Here is a 17,654-nt window from a genome sequence, read left to right as displayed (position 1 = left end):
TGCTTATACAGTGGAAATGTTTTTTCTAAAGATGTCTGTATTGAGGATTTTCTCTCCTTTCTCTTGATCAGCTGGATTATAAAGTTGGCTGGAAGAAACTGAAGGAAGTATTTAGTATGGCTGGTGTGGTGGTCCGAGCAGACATTCTTGAGGATAAAGATGGAAAGAGTCGTGGAATAGGCACTGTTACTTTTGAACAGTCCATTGAAGCTGTGCAGGCTATATGTATCCTTTTATCAGAATTCAGCTCTTCGGTGAACAATTTGGCCTAAATGTTGTATTAACAATATAGGTTTTTTTGGGGAAGGTGGTCACTTTATGTATTAATATTTCCTGAGTGGCTGGAGGGAATGCGTTACTGTGGAGTTTAAAAGTTCTTGTGATGGAATTGATTCAGTCAGTACCGCATAGAGAGAAAAGAGGCACATGTCCATGAGTGATCTTTTCCAGTGTTCTCTTTTTAGAGAAGTTTGGTTTGAAGGGAGATGTCTATAAAGAATGTGCCTCTGGAGAGAAATTCCATTGTTATTTCATGTATAAGTCCTAGGCCCTATTTCTCCAATGAGTTGACCTCATTCTAGAGGCAGCATTTCTCTCTGACCCTAGAGTTACATCTTTGTAGTTACAGCGGAAAATGTCACACGTGAACACAGTCACTAAACTCAGATAAGGCTGTTACTGTGTATCTTACCCAGAAAACATGGTAGTTCAAGAAAGGGTGGGGTATATGGCCCAGTGGACTCCTCCAGAAAACTCATGCCGATACTGAAGAGGATGGCCTGGTGAGAAGTTCAGGTTATGCAAACAAAGCTCTGCACCTGAGGCATAAGCTGACATTTACTCCCCTGCCCAGCCCTGAGTTCTGTTTATTGTTGCATTTATGCTTATTATAGAAACAGATATTTTGTAAGTATAATGAAAAACCAGAACTCATAAGTTCACTGTTTAGAGGGGCTGTTAGCAGTTGGAGTATTTTTTCCTTCTGTATTTCTCTCTTGCTGCGCATGTTTTTAGAATTGCAAGAAATAACCTTAATTGTAATATCAGCTATGTTTAATGGTCAACTGCTATTTGATAGACCAATGCACGTGAAAATGGTAAGTTATTAGGGTCTCCTCCTGCACAACATATTCAGACAAGTCTAGCAAAAGTACAAGATAACTTAGAGCAGACACAGGCCTTCTGCAGTAGTTGTGGATCAGTCTGCTCTAAATAGGGTGTACGGTATGATGAGCAAATTCATGAACACTTTTTGCTCACTTGTGCAGCTCTTGGGATGTTTATCCTTTGTGCACTTGCCTCTTTTTGGCATGGGCAGGTGGTCAGTTGAGTGTCCTGCTTTAAGCAAGTGATTGGTTTCAAAGGACGGTTTGTACGTTGACTTCTACTCTTCCTAGTATTGCATCAGGATGTTGAGCCAGTGTCATGTGTATTGTGACCGTACTCCGTCTAATTCAGACAGCCTTTGAGCTGCCTTTGAAGCACTTCAGTGATCACTTTTAGCCCTGCCGTGGCTGTGCCGTGGGGCATAATGAATTCATACAAGCATGACTGGAACATGCTGAGGACTGTCTAGGTAGGGCTCAAATTCACAAAGAAAAAAGGAACTGTAAAGAGGTAATTGTAGTTACCTTAAACATCAGTTTGGTTTTTTGAGTATATAATTGCTTTATATGACCCAAAAGTCAAAACATGAAAGGGATCCAGTGTGAGTCTTGCCCTTCCATTGTACCCAGTTCCTAGTCATTCCCCATAGAAACGTGGGTGTATATTTTTATCCTTCCCTTCTTTACACAAAAGGTATTTCTCTATAATTTTTTTTTTTTTATGCTTCCATGTTATTCCATGGCATAGGTGGACCGTAATTTTCTAGCTGTTTCTCTGTTGTTGGGAATTGTTTCCATCTTTTGCTCTTGCAAAGCTATACTTCAAGGAATACTAACATTCATTACTTTTCTTTTCAGGATGAGAGGGCCTTACCAAAGGGAGATTTTTTCCCTCCTGAGCGTCCACAGCAACTTCCCCGTAAGTAGTCTCAGTGTGGCTTAGGTTTTGAATTTGATTAGTATCCGCCAGAAAGGGACACCCGAGTGGCTCGGTAGGTTAAGCATCTGCCTTCAGCTCAGGTCCAGGAGGAACCCTGCACCAGGCTTCCTGCTCAGAGGGGGAGCTGCTGCTTCTCCCTACTTGTGCTATTTCTTGCTATCTCAAATAAATAAAATTTAAAAAAAAGCAAAAAACAAAAAAACCAAACCCAGAAAATTACATTTACCCTCGAGCTTGTGCAATGTTACTCTGTAGTTCTCTTGATGATTCTTGAGGGAAAGTTTCAAAAAGGGTTTGGTTTTTGTTTTTCCATAGATTTCTCAGGGTACAAAATGAACAGAGTCACAGCTTAGGAAAGGTTGTTAGGATTACTTTGTGGTAAGGCAGACAACATCCTAGAGAGTGTAGTTGGGCGCTTTTAAAGTGTTCTGTGGAAGGAAGAACCAGGAACTGCAAAGGAAATTAAAACCAAATTGTACTTGGGCTCAGAAGAGATTGGTTATACTTTATGGCCCAACAGTGCCATTCTTAGGTATACGCCAGAGACCTGAAAACTGCAGCCCCAGAGAGCCTGACATCCAGGTGTTTATAGCAGCGTGATTGCAGGTGGTCAGTGAGTAAGTGGTAAATTTATAGAACGGGGTGTTAGTCCTGCAGAGGAACGAAGTACTAGAGACCGCCAGAGCGTGGCTGGACCTGGTCCCCATCTGCAGGAAATCCTCAGGATGGGTGAATCCGTGGACAGAAAGTAGGTTAGTGGTGCCTGGGGAGAAGGGTAACTGGAGACTTGTTTTTGAGGCGATGACAGTGTTTCAGAACGAGGTGGTGGCGGTAGTTGTATGCAACTCCAACTAAACTGGACCCTGCCAGCTGCACACCTCGGATGCATCTTACGGTATGGGAAGTACAACAGACTAGGTTTTTATACAGGGTCACTCGAAACATGCAGGGGAAAATCTTCAACAGGGAAGACTAGGTGACTGGTCACTTCACAGATGGAGATGGTGCATGTTAGTGAAGCCTTAGGCACGTTTTCTGGCAAGCCCACAGGGCTGAGTGAAACCCGAGCATAGGCAAGCGGTGAGAGTGAGTGCATCTAGCAGCGAGTGTGGGGGACTCAGGACGAAGCCTGGTGGTTAAGTGGCAGGAGAGGAGGGCTTGCTTATGCTGTATTGGGAGAACTTCTTCCAGGTGGGGCAGTTGGGGTGGATCTGTTTGGGGGCCAGGGACTGTTTCTGGTCTGGAGAGGGACTCAATGCTTAAGGCCCAGATCAGATAGAATTGAATGGGAGCCCAGACTAGAACACTGACAAGAATCCCTTTGTCGGCGGCCCCGGGGTGGGGGGGCGGGGAGCGGGCCGTGCCTGCCTGGCTCAGTGGGTTGAGCCTCTGCCTTTGGGTCAGGCTCGGGGTCCTGGGATCGAGCCCCGCATCGGGCTCTCTGCTGGTGGGAAGCCTGCTTCCCCCTCTCTGCCTGCCTGTCTGCCTGCTTGTGATCTCTCTCTCTGTCAAATAACATCTTAAAAAAATAAACAAAAACCGAGTGCCTTTGTAGTTTACCATTACGGAAGCATAATGGAGGTGGATTTTGAGGGGATGTCAGTGGCTTCAAGAGTAAAAGGTTGAAATTTTCTGTTGAAAATTAACATTTTTTAGAGAAGGAACACCTTTCTTTCTCCTAATTAGTGTGGCCATTTGGCAATGATCACCCAAGGATCAAGGTGATGGTTCTTGTTGACTTTTATGCCTAGAGGAGGTAGGACGAGGGCTCTCTGGGAGCCTGGGCTGGCATACCCTGGGCCCCAGGGAGCCTATTATCCATGACTTTTGGTCTCCTAGCACATTTCAGAGACTGCTTTGGGGAGTAAGTAACCTTGGTGATCTCTCTGATCCCTTGCTGCTGTTTCTATGCATTTGAAAAACAGAGCTGTTAAATAGATTTTCTGGGAACTGGTATCAGGATTTTTTTTTTTAATGAACTTGGTTTCCATTTAAAAATATCTCACCCAGTAGTGTTTTAAGCCTTTGACCAAGGTGCAGGTGTCTTACACTATCAGGTTTTATTGGCTGTTTAGATACTGGTCTGTATTCTTGCTTGCTGGCTTGTTTGTGGAGCGTGGAGTTGAGGGTGGGTGGGGTATTGAGCCACAGGTTAGGAAACTTTCTGGGCAGAAGAGAACACTAGGCTTCACTCTTAAGAAAATGGCCCATGGCCCACAGGGCGCCTGGGTGGCTCAGTGGGTTTAGCCTCTGCCTGGGATGATCTGGGGATCAAGCCCCACATCCAGCTCTCTGCTCAGCAGGGAACCTGCTTCCCCCTCTCTCTGCCTGCCTCTCTTGTCTACTTGAACGTCTTTCTCTCTCTCTCTGTGTCAAATAAATAAATGAAATCTTTAAAAAAAAAAAAAAAAAAAAGAAAACAGCCGACAGTAGAGTCAGAGAATGGTATATGACCAGTACGTTAATTGGCTGGCTTATAGTGTTGTTTTTTCTTGGGAAAGTCCTTCAGGCTCCAGGTTGGGAGGTGGAGATTGGGCACATTTGTGCTGCTGGCCACCTGATGTCCTTAATTGCCTTTTAAATTTTATTTTATTTTTTTTTAAGATTTTATTTATTTGACAGACAGAGATCACAATCACAAGTAGGCAGAGAGGGAGAGGGGAAAGCAGACTCCCCCCCCCCCCCCCCCCCAGCAGAGAGCCCGATGCGGGGCTCGATCTCAGGACTCTGGGATCATGACCTGAGCCGAAGGCAGAGGCTTAACCCACTGAGCCACCTAGGTGCCCCTTAATTTTATTTTTAAAAGATTTTATTTATTTGTTTGCCAGAGTGAGAGAGCATGAGCACAAGCAGAAGCAGGTTCCTTGCTCGGCAAGTAGCCTGATATGGGACTCGAACCTACCTAGAGCCGAAGGCAGATGCTTAACCGACTGAGCCATCTATCTAGGCAGCGCTTTTTTTTTTTTTTTTTTTTTTTTTTTTTTTTTTTTAAAGATTTTATTTATTTATTTGACAGAGAGAAATTACAAGTACACTGAGAGGCAGGCAGAGAGAGAAGGAAGCAGGCTCCCTGCTGAGCAGAGAGCCCGATGCGGGACTCGATCCCAGGACCCTGAGATCATGACCTGAGCCGAAGGCAGCGGCTTAACCCACTGAGCCACCCAGGCGCCCTAGGCAGCGCTTTAATAGCCTTTTTAAATCAAGCATTTCTCATTTCGAGATTTAGGGAAGCAAATAAGTATACGTGATTCCTACGTTTGGGTTGTTCATTATTCTCTGTAATTTTCAAGTAACTGATTTTTACTTGTCCTTGTTTTATACATACCACAAACTCCAGTCTGCATATGAGAAGTTCTGTCTTGGAAGGGATAGCTCCCAAGTATGAATTAGGTCCTGGGTTTGCTTGTGGAGGTGGGAGGTTGGGAACAGAGTGTGACATTTACAACACAGTAGAAGACTTTTTCCCTTGGAAGGTTACGGTTTTTTAAGTGGACTCTACAATTAGAACATTCTCTTTTCTTTTCAGATGGACTTGGTGGTATTGGCATGGGGTTAGGCCCAGGAGGACAGCCTATTGATGCCAATCACCTGAATAAAGGCATTGGCATGGGAAACATAGGACCCGCAGGTGAGAACAACAGTGTGCTTTGGAGGTGTCTGGGCAAGTTAGTTAACTCAAGTGAACTGTTGGGATAATTGGACATTGAGTACTTCAAATGGAATAAAGATTTCAATGGGGCAGAAGTCCCTCCTTATTTATCTGATTCATTTTGATAAAAGCGGTATTTTGTATTTTTGCTGAATTGAATCCTTTTTTCTAAAGTTATTTATACGTTGCAATTTAGCCTTTCATGACCTTCGGAGCCGAGGTAGTTAAGCTGTTTGATAAGAGGAGACAAGCCAGAGAGTTGGTCTTGCTCAAGGTCACACCATCAGTTAGTGACAGAGACTATAGGTGTCTGACCATGGGACCACAGCACTGCCAGTCTGTTACGTTACGCAGTCACCCCTTGGGCTCTTGCCTGGTGTGGATACAGCTTCTAGACTATGGTAGGGGCATTGATGGATATAAAAAGGCGTGGAGGGCCTCATTACGAGACAGCATAGCTGTCATAGGCCGCAGAGGCATGGTGTTCAGTGTTGTCTTTGTTCAAGAAAGTGAGCAATAATTGGTGAATGAAAGCTCTGTGAGAATAGGCTTTAAATTCTGTTTAGCATTTTCATTCTGTGCAATGAAGCATTTATATACTATTAAGAATTATTTCATTTTTATGACCACAGCCTTAGGTCTCTCTTGAAATCCTTTGAGTTGCAGGATGGATGTCCCTTCACCCTGCTACTGTTCTGCTATCCCTTGTCTCCCTCCCAGGTTAAACTCTGGGCTTACCTCAGCACCCTGGACCATCATCTCACATGGCCCTGAGTGTGTCCCCCCTGGCCCCCACCCCTGAGCCCTGACTAATGCCTAAGAAAGGGATGGTGGGGAGGGAAGCCTCAGTGTCTTTAGGAACTGCTTTTTATTTAGGGAATTTTATCTTTAAAAAAAGATTTTTAAACTTAACGTTCCTTAAAATAAACTTCTCAAAAAGTGAGTGTTCAGTTTGTGATTATATATCATGTTTAAAGTGGTCTGACTTGGTTATTTATTAAAACTGTATGTGGGCCCTAAAGAATTTTGAGTCATGTGGTGATTATTTTGTTAAAGTCTTTTGTTAAAGACATAGTTTCTTGGAACATGATAGTTTGACAGGTGACACGGTAGACCCCCTCCGTCCCCCTTTTCCTTGACAGTTAAAATATATTCATAACCAGGGTATTTTTTGTTCATTTGCTGATTTGGAATTTCTTGTGCTTTTTTTTTAAGTTCAAACGTTACTGCTTTGACATAATTTTAGTTTGCATTGACTTTTTCTTTTTAAGGAATGGGAATGGAAGGCATAGGATTTGGAATAAATAAAATGGGAGGTAAGAGATTTAAAATGAAGTACAAATGTAATCACTTTTAGGTATGGTTTTCTCTCACCTTTTTCTTTTCCCTTAGCCTTGCATGAATTCTCTCTTTGTTTTCCAAAAAGTCTGAGCCTAGAAATACCCATCAGTCTTTCCAGTGGGTATCTTGGCCTTTGGTTCTGGCTTTCTCACTAACTAGCTCTGTGACCTTGGGCAAATCACTCCATCTCTCTGGGCCTCTCTCTGCTTGTCTCTTAAAGGGGTTGGATCAGGTTAGCTTTTTGATGATGGCGATTTTCAGGCAAGGGACTAGCATTTTTTCCCCCAAAAGCCCTTAGACTACGTAAGGAAATTCCTGGCAGGAAATGCTCAGGGTGAAACTTGTGAAAACATCTTTCTTCTCCTGGTGAGTGTAAGCGGTGTCATTGGAATGGTACTCAAATGGGAATGTCTCTTGCAGGCATGGAGGGACCTTTTGGTGGTGGTATGGAAAACATGGGTCGATTTGGATCAGGGATGAACATGGGCAGAATAAATGGTAAGTGTCCTGCTTCCTTCCTGCTTCCACCTGCCCCTGCTCACAGTTGGCTCTTGGGTTTCCTTGAGGCAGCACACCCATTTTTAATGAATAATTGCCCCATTCATTTTTCTATTGAATTAGATGTCTCTGAATTGCTTTAAGTGTTATTAAAATCACAAGTTTGTATTTCAGAAGCCAGACTTCCTAGGAGGTAAGTGTTAATCCCGTTAGTCACTAATCTGTGTGTCCTGTGTTCCGAACCTCCCCAATAATTACCCAGTAAAATAGTAAAGCTTTTCTCTTGTCTCCAGCACTAGCAAGCATCCTGTAGATACCTGTCGTTATGTTTTGCTCACTTTAAAATTGTCTTCAAGTGTAAGGTATTAGTTTTAGTTTCTTTGGGGTTTTTGAGCAGATTCCTGTCTTTCCCAGAGTGCTGGATGGCGTCAGCTCTTGATTATCGGCTCTGATAACTCTTGAGTTGTGAGCAGATACATTGATTTAATTCAGCAGTTACGTAGTGCACATTTTGGTGTACTGTCCTTCACATCTAACAGAGCTTTCGACTTAGAAATATATTATCATAGTAACTGGTTTTTCATTTTGTCCTTGCAAGAACCACATGATTTGTAGGTACTTGTATCACCATTTCATCAGAAACTGAGGCCCAGAGAGTGACTTGCCTAAGGTCACATGGCTAGTAATAATGGGATTTATGTGGATCCCGGCTCTCTGGCTCCAGAGCCTGGCTCTTAGTCCCACTGTGATCCTGCCGTTTCAGGACTGCCTCCAGCATGGGCGTCAGCCCCTTCTCAGCGGGGCTGGAGAGTGTGCCTTGAGAAACCCTGCAGACTGTGTTTCTGAAATCCTTTGGGGTTTGGCTGACTCTTTGACCCCCCCCCCCCAACCTCTGGGGATGTTGCTTCCCTTAAACTTCCCTGGGATCGAAAGTCCTTAATGTTTTGCATTTAAATGTTCTTTGCTGACCTGCGGTATCCTTTAATGTGAAGACAGAGAGCAAGAGAGCATTTATCTGCCTAGGATGGACTGGAACTGTCAGACTGGAAAGAAAGAAAATTCTGATGATTAAACTGCCCTTCATGGGTTTGCCTGGTTCTAGATGATGATTAAAAAGAAGTAGGGAAGTCCTCACCATTAGGAATGGAGGACAAAGGTCTGAATTTCCAGTGTACTTTCAGGCTAGCCTGTAGCTCATAATGTGTACAGGAATTCTAATAAAAAGTGAGAGTTGGAGGAGTCTGGCTTGGTAAAGTGTTTACTCAAAACAGATGAGTCATTAGGAGGTGGGGTTAATGCTCAGAGGAGTGGAGTGATGTGACTTAGATGTGGATGGGGGTGGGGGTCGGTTGGGGCTGTGCTGAGCCCGTGGGCAAAGTCCCCCGTAACCTGGCAGGTGGAATGCCACAGTCACAGTTCTCGGCTTGGTGATCAAAGGTTCAAAGAGCTGATTCCCTTGGAGAGCCACACTGAGAGGATGTGTTTTGATGCCTTGTTCTTAGATGTTCTCAGATACAGGTACTCTGAGTCCTTCTTCATTACCCTCTGCAATAGACAACAGGGACTTCTTTTGCTTGAGCTGTGTTCTGAGCTTTGAGTGTAATCAACTTTATCGGAGGAAAAGTTGATAAGATGTTTTGGATTTAATTTAATGTTTAGTTGGTGACCAAAACGTATCTACCATGGTGGTAGGTGTTGACATTAGACTAATTAGAAATCATTCTCAGGGCCAATCATCAGTAGAAGTCAAGTCCTGATAGAATGCATGTTAAAAATTAAAAATTAAAAAGTCACTGAGCGCCAGACAGTGATAGGACACAATATTTGACTAGGAGAACTCTCTTTCTGGGTAGTTCGTTGGACTTCACAGAGGGTTCCCTGTACTGTAGAGCCTGTTAATAGTTGGGAAGACAAGTTCTGTTTAGTTTTCTTTTTTGTTTGGGAAGATGAGTTCTGAGGCGTTTGCTGACAAATGGATACCTACTTGTGACTTCCTTATCTCAAGGGGGCAGAGTGCTGCCTTCTTTATGATAAGGAATTAAAGGAGTAGAGCAGAGCATTGTCCGTTAGAGTGCCACTCTGGGATTTCCCTTCTGCGAACTGACCACATGCAAGCTTGTGCAAGGTGGTTATGTTTTCGGCAGATGGCATGGCACCAACCTTCGAGGTTCCGTTGGGTCGATTCAGACTGTGATAGCAAGTTCATCATTGCAAGTGCACCGTTTTTTTTTTGTTGTTGTTGTTTTAAGATTTTTACTTTTATTATTAGGGTGAGCACGAATGGTGAAGTGCAGAGGCAGACAGGGAGAAACAGAGTCCCTGATGAGCAGGGAGCCTGATGTAGGCCTTGATTCCAGGACCCCAAGATCATGACCTGAGCCGAAGGCAGACGCTTAAGAGACTGAGCCATCCAGGTGCCCCTCTGCTGTGTAATTCGTGGTGGCTAACCTGCTTCCTCCCCATTGGTAGACACGTTCACTTTGAAAGCTTAGGGACTTGAGCTGCATGTAGCCATTTTTGGTAGTTGTGCAATAAAAGGTGGTCATTATATAGCACTTGTTTACGTGATTTCTAAGGAGCAACAGTAATTAACTAGATTTTTCAAGGACCTCTCAGTGTGGGAGGGGGAAACACAGTAAGATACACATCTTGTCTTGATTTAGAGGAAAGAAGTAGCCAATGATGGGATCATCAAAGGCTTTCTCCAGCAGGTGACAGCTGTGGTAAGGCTTTCCCCACAGAAGCTAAAAGACCTTTGTTTTTATTTATTTACTTATTTTAAAGATTTAACTTATTTATTTGACAGAGAGAGCACATGCAGGGGGGGCAGCAGGTGGAAAGAGAGGGAGAGGCAGAAGCAGGCTCCCTGATTGGTGGGGAGTCCAGGACCCTGGGAGCATGACCTGAGTAGAAGGCAGACACTTAACCCACTGAGCCACCCAGGCGCCCCAAGACCCTTTTTTTTTTTTTTAAATTTAAGATTTTATTTATTTATTTATTTGACAGAGATCATAGGTAGGCAGAGAGAGAAAGAGAGAGGAGGAGGCAGGCTCCCTATCAAGCAGAGAGCCCGATGCGGGACTTGATCCCAGGACCGTGAGATATGAGCCGGAGGCAGAGGCTTAACCCACTGAGCCACCCAGGCGCCCAAGACCTTTGTTTTTAAGAGACTTTTGCAACACATAAGTCTTGATTTCAGTGTAGAAAAAAGTAATGAGGTTCCTACCAAAAGCTGTATGTAGATGACCCCACCTCTGTTAGAGAAGGCCCAGTACATGCAGGCGTGTTTCTGTGTTCTGTGTGGATGTGCCTGTGTCAGTAGAGCGTGGATTTTTGCCTTGGGCTTAGGTTCCAGCTTTTTCCTCCCCCCTTCACCAGGCATGTGGCCTTAGACAAGTTACTAAGGCATTTGAGCTGCTTTTTTTGTGAAGGGGCATGATGTTGCGGGCTGGTGTGAAGATTCCGTGCACTCCTCGCACCGTGGAGAGCCCAGGGTGGGGCGGGCCTGGGGGAAGTACCCGCAGGTGCGGGTGTCCGCAGCCTGCCTTGGACGCCCGTGCGCCCGTGTGGCGTGGCGTGGTGTGGGAGCAGGTGTTTGGTGTGCCTTCTGCGCTGGGGGCCTCTAGTGGAAGTTGTTAGCTAGTCCTTCATGGATTAAAGGTAGGTAGTTTTCAGGGATTCACTTCAGGTGACTTTTAAGGAAAAGAGGGCGGATGATGGTTTCTCTATAGGAAGAGTGAACATCCTGACTTGGTGGTGGCCGTCGCGTACCTGTAGTGAATTTGTCATGTCGAACACGGTGGTATTCCTGGCAAGGCCTAGGGTACTGTTTTTCTCCACAGAGATGGAGCGTGTCATGGGTGGAGGATTTGAGAGAGACTTTGCCAGAAACAAGATGGGAATGTCTCGAAGCTTTGGCGAGCCCTTTGGCAGAGGAATGGGTAAGAAGGCCTCATGTGGGCAGGGTCATCCCCCGGGGGCGCAGGCTCACGCTCAGGTCAGAGGTTCTTTTTAGGCAAAGTCAGCTGTTTTTCCATAGTCTTAAAAAAATCGAATGTGTTCTAGACCTAGGTAAAAAGTTTTGGTCTTTGAATTTTTTTACTGGTATCAATAGCACCGTTTTCCTGTAGTCCTTCCAAGGGGTTTCTGTGGCTGCATTGGTGTGAGGTGTTTGCTTGCTGTGGGAGCTAAAACCGCTGCGTTTCCATGGCACTGGCTCTTTGGAGTGGTAGAGGTTTCTGAGACCCTGTTGAGTGGGGTGTGAGTTCCCTTGTCTAGGGCACTGTGGTCTAGTTATCAGACAGCATGGTGTGCTTGCCGGTGCCTTTAAAAGAGGCTTCAGGGAACTGAGGGAGTTTTCTGATGCTAGTAGGCCTCATTGTAGCACTGGGCGGTAGTGAAGCTTCTAGGGGATTGCCTCAGAGTGCTCAGCCTCTGTTTTTGGGAGACCCATTGAGTTACGTGTGCAGATTTTAAGCCCTTTTGTGTAAATTTGTATTAGATATATTCTTAGAATTTATGAAGGTCCTAGAAAGATTCGTAATCCAGCTCATCAGTGAGACCAGATTCTTCTGCAGATTATTTCTAGGACTCCCATCTTCCTTGTGTTGTGTTCTCCAAGAAAATCAGGAACTATTGGAGACTGTTTCCCTCAGATTAGAGTTAAACAGTTGTTCGGTGGAGACTTGTTTCTCTTTTTCCCTGCTGGCAGTTAGGTAGCTGGAAGGATTTTCTTGTGTCTTACTAGGCTGGTAAGGAAGATTACCCTTTTTTTCCTCCTTTTACTTGTCTCATGAGACTGACTGATTCTGCTTTAGATTATTCCAAAGCTTTAGAATTTTGGGGATGAGCTATGTGACTGGGTCAGCCAAAAGTTTCTAATTGTCTATGATTGATTTTGTTTTTGTGTCCTGCAGCAGCAGGATATTTTTAAAAATATTTAAAAACTTGTCATTTGGCTGCAGGTAACAAATTGTGGATAACGAGGGTGAGATGAACAAGATGGCACATGACTTTGCTTTCACAGGCATTTCTTCCTGCTTTAGGCCTTTAATCCTTTACCGCTCTGGGTGCCTCTCAACCTCTGTGAGGAGGCTGGTGGCCCTGTCCTGGTTCGTGGAAAAGGGGTAGATCTGGTGAGATCATTTCTCATGGCAACAGGAAACTCCCGGTCCCGACCTGAATAGAAATGTCATCTGTAGGCCGTGCTATCTCCTCCTACTTTGCCACCTTCTCTCTGATTGAGACTGGTTTTTGTTTTTTTTTTTTTTTTTGTCTTGAGACCTCCCAAAGTGCAGGAGCAAAGGACTTTGTTCTGGAAGTCCCTGCTGCTCCTTGTGATCACGCCCAATTTAGTAAAAGGTGTCTGAATTTAAGTTGGGGTTTCGGACCAGTTGGCCTGGATGGGTGTTTTATTTTGTTTATTCACTGATTGATCTCTCTCTCTCTGGGTTTTTTCACTTGAAAGTTGAATCGTTTTGGTGCTGCCTTCTGTAGTGTCTCCCCATTCAGTGTCCCTGCTCTACTATCAGGGCAGTAGATCTTTGCCCGTGTTTCTGTAAACCGCTGTTTTTGGCGGTGCAGGGATGTAGATCTGGGATCCTTCATCTTGAAGGAGATGGTGCAGCTGAGGAGACGGTGCTTAGTGACTCAGGGCAGCACCCTAAGTCCGTACATAGAAGTGGCTTAGTGAGGGTGCCAATGAAAGTGTTGGTTCCCAGGCCCTTGGCCGCCAAGGTGAGGAACACACAAAAGGGATCATTTTCTACGGAGTTGATAGAAGTGTTCTGCTGAGAGCAGTCCGAGCAGGAGTGTGGGACTGGGTGGGAGATGAGAGTTTAAGCTAGAGGAGGCTGGGTGTGAGAGGGCTCAGTGTAACTAGAGGGTGTACTGGCAGATGGAGAGGACTGACAGCATCATGTGCAGAGGCTTGGAGGTGAGGGTCTACTTGGGGTAGGAAGAACAGATTCAAGTTCAGAGTCAGAGCAGGGAGGTCTGAATGGCCATGAAAAGAATTTTTTCTTTCTCTTCAAATCAGTGGTGTGCCAGTTGTGGAGCTTTTGCAAGGAATCTTTTGATCTCAGTGCCAATTTAGGAATGTGAAGGTGGGCCTGGGCATGCTGAGCAAGATTGCAGGGGTCACCGAGTCAATAAGCTCTGCTCGCTCGCAGGCCGGAGGTCTATTTTTCTTGGTATGTGTTCCCGTGTCCTTCCTGTCACAGGTAGTTGTAGCACCAGAAACATCTGTGGGATTAGGGTTAATCTCTGTGGTCTCGGTCATAATGTGAGATGTGCTTTGTGGCTATCGGTCCACATTGCTGAGCACACTTTGGGACCAGAGAAGGGGGTGGGTACATGTTTCCTGACACAGGGAAAGGCCGAGAGGAATCTTTTTAAAGCTAGCACACTAACCATATAGCGTTAGAATTTGAAGAGGTTTGGATGAATTGTTGGCAAACAAGCAACAGTGTTTTCTGCTTTGGACAAGGTGTTGAACGTGTTTTGGATGAGTTTGGGTTTTTATTTTCCTGAAGCTTTTTCTGTCATGTAGTCATCATCACACCCAGCACCTTCCAGGTGGGGCCGGAGGGCTCAGCTTGCTGGAGTCTTTCCAGGCACGACTTGGTAATGAGGTCATATACTAAAGCACTGCGTGTAGTTGCTGGTTTTCAGGGTTTTGGCAGTAAGTATAGCCACAGCTTTAGCTTGCTGGAGGGTAACTGAGGTGTTGATTGGATCTGGTGGGGGAGTGCAGGCTTCAGCCTGAATACTGAGGGTCTGGACCAGCTTTAGAAAACTGTGCTGCTGGCCCCATTCTTGCTCTGATTTTCTAATAAATTCTCACTTCATTGGTGCACACTGGCTCTTACTTAGCTCTGCTGGGCACATTCCCAGATGGTCTTGCCAACTGGGCCTCAGACTCTGGAGCTACATGGGATCCTGGTATCATAACCCGTCATCAAGGACTCTTAACTCTAGTAAAATGATCTGTCTGTGTATGTGTATTTCTTAACCCCTTTCCCCTTTCCTTGTTTTATTTTTAAATTAGTAATATTCTTACTCTGGAATCTGTAATAAACAAATTTCTGTTACCATAGAGAAATTTGGCTAATTTTTTTTTCTTCCTGATTTCCTTAGAAATCCTAAGTAATGCACTGAAGAGAGGAGAGATCATTGCAAAGCAGGGAGGAGGTAGGAAACGCTTAGTTTTGATGTTTTGATTTTTAGAATAGGCTGTTATTACCGGGGATAGTAGAGTGTAGTGGTGGAAAGCGTGGGCTCTAAAATAGACTGCCTGGGTGGGAACCAGCCCTGCCTCTTCCTAGCTGTGTGACATTTGGCAAGTTACTGAACCTCTCTGGTTTCCATACTGTCAATGGGGATATAATGGTACCTACCTCATAGGGTTGTTGTGCAGAGTAAATGAGTTAATGCATAGAAAAGGGTACCCACATAAGCGCTGTTTAAGTGCTAGCCATGTCGTCATAATAATATCCATGCAATTTGGGGGCTTTGTTGTTTTTAAATACTATAAAATTGCGAATTCCTAAAAGAAAATACCGGATTATGAAAGTATACTAGTTCCATCCCTAACAAATGCTCACCAAAGTGTATATGTGTACTGATGAATATTCAGAAAATTATGCAGAAAGTAAATCTCTGCAGGCACACTGCCCAGTGATGAGCACTGTAAACATTTTGGATTGTACCCTTCCCTTAATACACATTTTTTTATGGGTACTTAAAACTAAATGCACTTTTCTCAGTTTGACCCCACCACCCACCCCCCAGTGGCTCTGAGTGTCTTGGCATTTCCTTGGTAACTCTGCTTGCTGGTTATTTCTGTGGTGCTCTCAGTCTAAAACTCCACATGGGCACCGTTTCCCCTTGTCTCTGCTGCTTTTGGCATCCAGGCGGGCAGCCCGACCTCTGATGTTCTTGAGCATGCTATCTGCCCTTTCTAGTTATCTTGCCTTTTTTTTAAAAAAAAAAAACAGTTTCTGAGAAATTTTGCTCTGAAAGTCGTAATATTCTTAAAATTGTGTTTCTGTTTTGCCACTTGGTATGCTGTTCTTTAGCGTGACTAAGGAAATAGTCATGGAGAAGTGGAGGGGTATGTGAGGTCAATCAGAGACTCAGAAACTTTTGAGTTTACCTCTTGGACGGGCTGCTTGGGTCAGTAGTGGGCTGGCTGTGGGCTTCAGGTGACCTTTTTCAGAGGCAGGTGGCAGTGGCAGTAGTGGCGGTGGTGAAACTCGTGTGAGAAGGACCCTCATGCTCCGCATATGGAGAGGTGGCGGGCGGTGGCCTTGGGGGTGGAGCCAGACCCTCCTCCCGAGTTAGCAGGATCACAGGGTCATTGCATTGCTGGCGTGCTGGCATGGGTCCGGCTCAGCCGTGGCATTGAGAACTGATTTTAGGCCTCTTCTAGGATCTGCTCTGCAGTGCATCGACTTCTTTTTCTCCAGAGCCCGCACAGTTATACACAAGTCATTTGGGGGTTTTCCTCACAGAGTGAGGCTCCCTGGGAGCGGCTCTCTCTCCCTCAACACATAGAGGATCTGTGTTGCTGTATGTTTTCTTTATCTCCTCTTAATTACGGGGCTGTAAACTAGCTTCTTTAAGCTTGGAGGAGCTAAGGAAATGCAGCCAGACTGGCCATCAGCAGGGACAAGCTGGGAGAGGTAGAGGTTGTGAGTGACTTGAATTGTCACACATAATCCATGTCATCCGTCACGCAGGCTGACCAGCTCAGGGTGGGGTTTCCAAGCCTCCTTCATGGAGAGCGTTTCTCAGTTAGATTTGGTGGGGAGACCTCAGAGTTTTGGGGAATTGACAACCGTGGCTCACAAAGCTAGTTATAAGTACTAGGTGCTTCCAGAGTAACTCGGGATACATGTGGACACAAGTCCTCCAGAGTGGGTTTTCTTTTTCTTAAATTTTACTATGGAAATTTCAGCTGTGTCACAGAAATAGGAAGATGATGTCCTCACTGTCCTGCCTTAATAGTTGTTGACATTTGAGGGATGTCTGATGGTAACTTGTTGGGGGAGTTCATTCCTGAACTGTGGTTGAGTTTGTGAAGTGCCTAAGCCTCTGCACCCAGGTCACCCTCCTGGCATGGTGTGCACCCAAGTGCGCAAGTCCCTGATACCTGCCTGTGTTTTGTGTCCCTCTTACAGGTGGAGGTGGAGGCAGTGTCCCTGGGATCGAGAGGATGGGCCCTGGCATCGACCGCATTGGGGGTGCCGGCATGGAGCGCATGGGCGCAGGCCTGGGCCATGGCATGGATCGTGTGGGCTCTGAGATCGAGCGCATGGGCCTGGTCATGGACCGCATGGGCTCCGTTGAGCGCATGGGCTCCGGCATCGAGCGCATGGGTCCACTGGGCCTCGACCACATGGCCTCCAGCATCGAGCGCATGGGCCAGACCATGGAGCGCATCGGGTCTGGCGTGGAGCGCATGGGTGCCGGCATGGGCTTCGGCCTTGAGCGCATGGCCGCGCCTATCGACCGCGTAGGCCAGACCATTGAGCGCATGGGCTCTGGTGTGGAGCGAATGGGCCCTGCCATCGAGCGGATGGGCCTGAGCATGGAGCGCATGGTGCCCGCAGGCATGGGGGCTGGCCTGGAGCGCATGGGCCCTGTGATGGATCGCATGGCCACCGGCCTGGAGCGCATGGGCGCCAACAACCTGGAGCGCATGGGCCTGGAGCGAATGGGCGCCAACAGCCTGGAGCGCATGGGCCTGGAGCGAATGGGCGCCAACAGCCTGGAGCGCATGGGTCCTGCCATGGGTCCAGCCCTAGGCGCCGGCATTGAGCGCATGGGCCTGGCCATGGGTGGCGGTGGCGGTGCCAGCTTTGACCGCGCCATCGAGATGGAGCGTGGCAACTTTGGAGGAAGCTTCGCAGGTTCCTTTGGCGGAGCTGGAGGCCATGCTCCTGGGGTTGCCAGGAAGGCCTGCCAGATATTTGTGAGAAATGTAAGTGGCTCTTTAGTACCTTGGTGGTGCTAGTGGTAGGCACAGAGGGAGGAGGGGAGCAGGTTGGAGTCAGTTGGTGCCCTCGGTAGGGAAGCAGAGTAGCAGCACATAAGGCCACTTTGCTGCTGTCTCCAG

General features: G+C 46.1%; 1 protein-coding gene across 12 annotated transcripts in view; it reads left to right on the top strand.

Annotated features, from left to right (window-relative positions):
* The window catches only part of HNRNPM (heterogeneous nuclear ribonucleoprotein M), a 40,780-nt gene that overhangs the window by 20,545 nt on the left and 2,581 nt on the right, over positions 1-17,654 (top strand). For 3 of the 12 annotated variants that reach the window (XM_059159739.1, XM_059159736.1, XM_059159741.1), the window contains 9 exons: positions 72-225; positions 1,048-1,097; positions 1,965-2,025; positions 5,573-5,674; positions 6,967-7,011; positions 7,457-7,534; positions 11,377-11,475; positions 14,672-14,725; positions 16,717-17,519. In XM_059159739.1, the coding sequence (XP_059015722.1) occupies positions 72-225; positions 1,048-1,097; positions 1,965-2,025; positions 5,573-5,674; positions 6,967-7,011; positions 7,457-7,534; positions 11,377-11,475; positions 14,672-14,725; positions 16,717-17,519 (1,446 nt within the window). The remainder of the gene's footprint in view (positions 1-71; positions 226-1,047; positions 1,098-1,964; positions 2,026-5,572; positions 5,675-6,966; positions 7,012-7,456; positions 7,535-11,376; positions 11,476-14,671; positions 14,726-16,716; positions 17,520-17,654) is intronic. The other 9 variants (XM_059159748.1, XM_059159746.1, XM_059159744.1 and 6 more) reach the window with 6 other exon arrangements.

The sequence above is a fragment of the Mustela lutreola genome, chromosome 2 (genome assembly GCF_030435805.1).
Source record: "Mustela lutreola isolate mMusLut2 chromosome 2, mMusLut2.pri, whole genome shotgun sequence".
In the NCBI taxonomy this organism is placed as follows: Eukaryota; Metazoa; Chordata; class Mammalia; order Carnivora; family Mustelidae; genus Mustela; species Mustela lutreola.
The sequence above is the reverse complement of the archived record's forward strand: the minus strand, read 5'-3'. Positions and strand labels throughout refer to the sequence as shown.